This window comes from Teleopsis dalmanni, chromosome 2 (assembly GCF_002237135.1).
Source record: "Teleopsis dalmanni isolate 2A chromosome 2, ASM223713v2, whole genome shotgun sequence".
Classification (NCBI taxonomy): Eukaryota; Metazoa; Arthropoda; class Insecta; order Diptera; family Diopsidae; genus Teleopsis; species Teleopsis dalmanni.
In genome coordinates this window covers 162,240,417-162,246,416 of record NC_051847.1, presented here as the reverse complement: position 1 = coordinate 162,246,416, position 6,000 = coordinate 162,240,417, and the positions used below count along the sequence as shown (strand labels likewise).

Genomic DNA, 6,000 nt, shown 5'->3' with positions numbered 1-6,000 from the left:
ACATACGTTTCAGTATTAAATTAAAATGCAAGCCAGGTTCGATATGGTTTTCTCTTTTAAAGAAACTTTATTTAACTCAATTCGCGTTTCGACTTCCCAACTTAATGCCTTTTTGTTAAGTAACTATTAAAAGTATCAATTAGCACTGTTTGAATGTTAACGAACATTTTTTTAAGTAAAAAAAAAAACAATGAATTTAAATTTATATTCCTAAAGATCGTATCTATCACAACTAACACTAAAGCACTTTGAGCATTGTTATCATTACATTTTTATCATTAATTTTATAAAGTATATTATTAAGACTTAGATATTGCTTGGAAACGAAATAATAACGTTAATTTGCAGGTACGTCAATAGACTTGAAGTTCACTTTTCTTGCCTTGTCTCTATTAGTCGATAATGAAATAACAAGACGACTGAGAAGAAATCATATTCTAGATCTACCTTTTAGATCTTTTACTTTTATACAAAGTATATAAAGTCAAAGTATATATCGTAATTGGTCTTTACAGGCATGTATCATCCTTAGCACGTCTAGCAGCCTTCCCTAACTAGCTCGTTCAATTGCTTACTATTACCGGTTTGTAGTACCACGTAACTAGAACTACTACAATGTATTCAAAGTTCAAAATATTCATCACTTAAACCTACCATATACTCTGCACTTCACTTTCTAATTGGTAATATGAAATAATATCACAGTATTCATCATCTCTGATACGAGTATTCCATAAAAAAAGCATGTACACTCTACATCCACTGTAGAGTTTTCTTCTGACTGCAACGCTGGAATTGACTCATGAAAGAACACATTAGTAAAGCCATTTAACGTTTCAACGCCTTACTAGATATATTAGTATACCGGAGAGTCACATACAGCTTATCATTTGAACTAATTTTATACTTTCAGTCAAAACATGCAGAAGAAAATGGAGAAAAATTCTCCATTATACAATAAGACAGACATGAGAAGAGACTTGTGTTTCTTTAGGTTGGAAAAAGTTGCACTAATGGCACGGGTATACATGCCAACTACAGCATTATATTCGGCTTACAGCAGTAGTATTGCTATTCCGTAGTAAATTGTATTCATATAATTCAGTTTTTCTGTTCTAATAAAGTTCTCTAGCATTAGATCAAAGAAAAAAACAATAAGCTATATGATTATGATTCTGAAAATTCATTTGATATTCTGACAAGGATTAAAGAGGTACTTCAAAATATGGTCTAAGGAGGTTCTAGTGATGTTTTACATACGCAATTGTTATTGAAAGAGTCAAAGAGGTACGTCATACTCTAGCGAAGCAGATCTTTGGTGGTGATGTTCATTTTTTATAATCACATAAGTTTTATGGCGATACTAAAATCAGATATAACAGCATTAAGAGCCGCTTAAGTTGGCCTTATATCAATAAAAGTTAAAGTCTGCTGAGTTGATTTTCTTGATATTGCTTAAGGTTTTATGGGACTATAAATATCCAGTTAGAGGATGACTCGCCATTTTTAAAACCACATTGATAAGGTTGTTACGATTTTTGATATTAGAGTTACTTTATACAGATCATACAGATCATGTTTCAAACACTAAAAACTTTACCAAGTATAACCATGTCAGTAAAATTTAATATCCACAAAAAAAGGAAATTGAAAAGCGAACTAAATTAAATAAATTAAGTTAAGTTAAGCATTAAATACCAGAAATATCCTGTGATATAAAAACCACACACAAACTATTAAAGATTTATAATTAAAATTCATAATAAAAAAATGCTTTTAGCAAATTTAAGTCTTTCTGCTCATCAAACAGGTATGAAGTTTATATTTGGTAAAAAATTCAGTTGTTTGAGATACAATTTTTGTATCTTTACACATGAAGATAAATTTCATTATAATGAAATGTTTTTATTAAAAAAGAAATTTGTGTAAAAAACTTGGCAAATATTTGCGATGCTTCGAATTACAGCAACTATTTTTGTTCCTTCCCCGCCAACGCGGGGAATACAGTATGTGTATTGTATATGTATTTTTTCATTACTTAACAATTTTAAATGTTCATTTATTCCAAATTTTTTCATGTTTTGATTTTGTGCAATGTTTGCCATTGTAAATGTGCCAAATAAAAAATTTATTCTGTTGCAATTTAAACAACGTAGAACGTGACATAAATCAGACTTCGCGCCATTTATAATAGGATTTCACCGCATAAACCGCAGCTACACGAACATATTTCACAGTGCAGAGTGCAGAGTTGCATTTCACGGAACCTCGTCGAACGAGGGAGGAGCACGATGTTTGGGGTGTGCTTCCAAAATTAAAAACGCGGCTTTAAGTTTAATTCCATTAGAAAACATCGATGTATTTATGCGGCAAAACAAGCAAAAACTACCCAGCAATTACAACAAATAAAATTATAAATTTACTGAGCCGTGCAATTTTCATTTTGATTGCTTTTCCTTTGCATAGAAAATCGTTGCCATTGTTTTTCTGCTTTTCGCGTATTTCGGATATTTCAGATATTTCGGGTATTGATGAAGCATTCACTCAAAAAATACAAAAATTTCAGATAAAAAAGTTCATTTTTATAAAAGCCTTACATACTTTAGTAAAAGCATCACATTAAATATTTAATATAAGTTTTCATTGCATTGAAATTTAACCGATATATATATTTGGTATTGTTCAGTTGCTATTGATTTTTATTGGAACAATGGAAACAAGGATTTTTGTTATTTAGTTATTTAAATAAATAATAATTTTAAAGGATATCTAAAATTTAAACATCATTATCCAATTCTAGAATCTATAATTGTTTCAACCAATCGGAGGTAGACTTGTATCGGAGGCAGACAAGATCTTCTCTGATTAGAAGTATCGTCTCAATATGCAAATACTATTCATTTAATCAATATCCAACCTAAGTTATTACAAATATCAACGAAGAATCATATCAAGCTTTAAAATCAAATAAATAAAGTCAATCCTGTCGGTGAAACTATTTTTAAATAGGAGTGGGATTAATGGATATAATATATTCTGCAATAATAAAAGTTTTATTTCAATAAAAATGATTTATTGCACTTGTAGAAATATAAAATGTCGATTTAAATCATTTGTTGTTATTGTTGTGATTTGAGTTAGTGCTATTGCGCACTTTTACTCTTTTGTGGCTGGGAGGCATATCCCTGCCCCACACTAAACTTTAGCTATACTAGAAACATTATCATTTATTTATTTTCTAACTGATGACGGACCGTAGATCAGCATATCTTCCTGTGCGTCCTGAGGTGGACTTAAGGTTTGTTAGACCGGGTTTGTTGTATTTCGACAATAATGTAAAAAAAATTTTTAATAGATTGACTTCTATTTGCTTAGGCTGCTTTATACATACTGGATCCATATTTAACTCTAGTACAGTTAAATTGGATAAGGTATGTATTAAGATACAGTTTTGTTTTAGTTAGTTAATGTACATATATACTTTCTTAAAGTTGCTTCAACTAATATTCAAGAATTGCATCTCGAAATATTGTTTTTTTTTTGTTCCTAAAAAGTGACTCTGAAATCAAAAATCCTCAATTGTTAATATTTTATCCCTTATAAGTAATTATTTTGGAGATCTTCATATAATCTACTATTTAGTCCAATTAGTCCGATTTGCAGGCGGACATCGAAAATGCTATAGCTGTAAGTTTTATATATATAATATAATTGTTATAAATTTCTATGTAATACAACATATTTAAAATGAAGTAAAATAAACCTAAAATACTGCTACTAATAATATATAACAAAAAAAAACTTTGAACTCCTTGAACTTGTGTTTCCAAATAAAAATGTAGTTTATAAGCTAGTTCTAATTTAAAGTACGGCGAGTGTTTTGGTTAGTGTCAGTTTGAAAATAATTGGTGACAAAAAACTTGGAACTTGAGCATTGAACCTTGGCTACTTGTGAAAAAACACATTTAGTCATCGTTTCTAATTTGACAGGCATGATTTTTAAGCCTGGCACTTACAGTCCAACAAATTATATATGGACTATAAACTAATTAAATAACAATTTGAATACTTTCTAAGATCAGTGATGATGAGAACTTGGCAATACTCAAAACAGTGTTATATTGTCAACCAAATTTCAATAAATTAATCAAATTTTTGTAGTTGTTGTTTCTTCATTAGAAGGGTTCAACCTTCTAATTTTCTTTTCGTCACAAGACGTGTCATATTTGACTAAAAAATCTATCTTATTAATTATAATAACATAATTATATGATTAAAATATTAATCAATTATAATAAAGCTAAAGTATCGTTTAGGAAAGTAAGAGAATATTTGTATTTTCAAACAAAAAAGAAAATTTAAAGATATTTCTTTCTGTATTAAGCATATAACTTTTAGAATAGCAATCGATAACTGACTTGCAAATATATTATTGCATATCAGAAATCAATTTCGACTTTCAATTGATATAATATATATTATATTATAAAATTTTCGTTTTTGAATATTTTTTTAATTAATTTAATTCAATTAATCAATTTTTGTTAAGTGAAATTTTATATTTCTGTTTTCTGTTCTTTCAAAGTGCAAAACATTAGCGAAATTACCAATTTTTAAATTCTGTAAAAATATATTTAAATCAATTTTTATACTAAGTTAAGCGACTTCAATTGATGCCAACTAAAAAGTTATTTTCCATTGTAAAATTATTTAAATTTGTGTAAAATTTTGTGTTTGAATTTTATTTCCTTAACTCAAATGGTCCTTTGTGCCGGAGAGCAATTTACAAATTGCAAATATTAAAAGCAAAAACACAAAACAAAAAACAGACCATACAGACCATACAGAAAACTATAAAAACCCATAGAGCTCAGCTCAGCCCAGTACAGCAGAGCAATAACGCAATGTAGCAAAACAATAACAACAAAAATAAAATAACAATAACAGCAATAATAAAAACATCATAGACAATAAAAAGAATTTTTTTTTTATTTTATTCATTCATTAAACACTTCATATACTTACATTTCATGCATTTCCCGACCGCACAGAACAACCCACATTCAACGAAAATTTATTGTTGTACTAAAAAAAATATCGAATGTACATGGAAATTGCTTGATTTTCCTGCAGCTCTCCGCTCCATTTCGCAGTTCTCGAGACCATCAACGCAGCACCGAGCGAGCGGGGCCTCGTCGAGTATTCATCGAATTTCATAATTTTATTATTTTATTATTCATGTTTTTATGTGCAATATTTATGTTCTGTTGGAATTGTTTTGATTGCCAACGAAGTGTAATATTTTCCATAATTTCGGTTCAATCGTACGGGGAGCGCTTCGAATCAGAATCCAAGCGGTTCTGCAGTAAATGCAAATATTGTGATCATTTGCTAAAGGACAGCTAACAACTTCCATTCTCAAATTAGGTGCTGAACTTATCTCCGATTAAACTTTTCAAACTGCTCTCGAATTGCATTTCCCCGTTCCCGTTCCCATTCCAGACTCCCCACCCAACTCGCTGCGACCAACAACAACGAACTTTTTTGCATATATTGTATTTGCAAGTGATTTTTCTGAGTGTATGGGATTCACAAAAATTGTATATATTTTTGTTCTTGTTTTAGTGTTTTTTTTTGTTTTTTGTTGGTCCTGACAAATAATTTGTATAGCACAAGCCAAAACTATCGCTCTGAGTGAATTTGTGGACACAGGCGAGGGACTCAAACAACGATTTCGGTAATATATTAATACGAATTTACGTTGTAATTGTTGTTTGCAATTTCAGCTTCAGTTTCAGCTTCGGCTTTCAGCTTTCAGTTTTCCGTTTTCAGTTTCGAGTTTTCAGATTTCAGTTCTATTTGACTTTCAGTTGCATAGTTTTCCCGCACATTAAAAGGATTAATGACCAACAAAGTTTTAAGTGCTATAAAAGTCGAAACGTTGCACGAAATTTAGAAAAATAACAGAACCAAATGCTTTCAAATTTTCATCAAATTGGA

General features: G+C 29.8%; 1 protein-coding gene across 1 annotated transcript in view; it reads right to left on the bottom strand.

The window, feature by feature from the left end:
- Positions 1-5,814: 5,814 nt before the first annotated feature.
- Positions 5,815-6,000, bottom strand: part of LOC119676046 (tyrosine kinase receptor Cad96Ca-like) — a 65,591-nt gene continuing 65,405 nt past the window's right edge. Inside the window, exon 6 of the mRNA XM_038087269.1 lies at positions 5,815-5,924. Coding sequence (XP_037943197.1) covers positions 5,815-5,924 — 110 coding nt within the window. The remainder of the gene's footprint in view (positions 5,925-6,000) is intronic.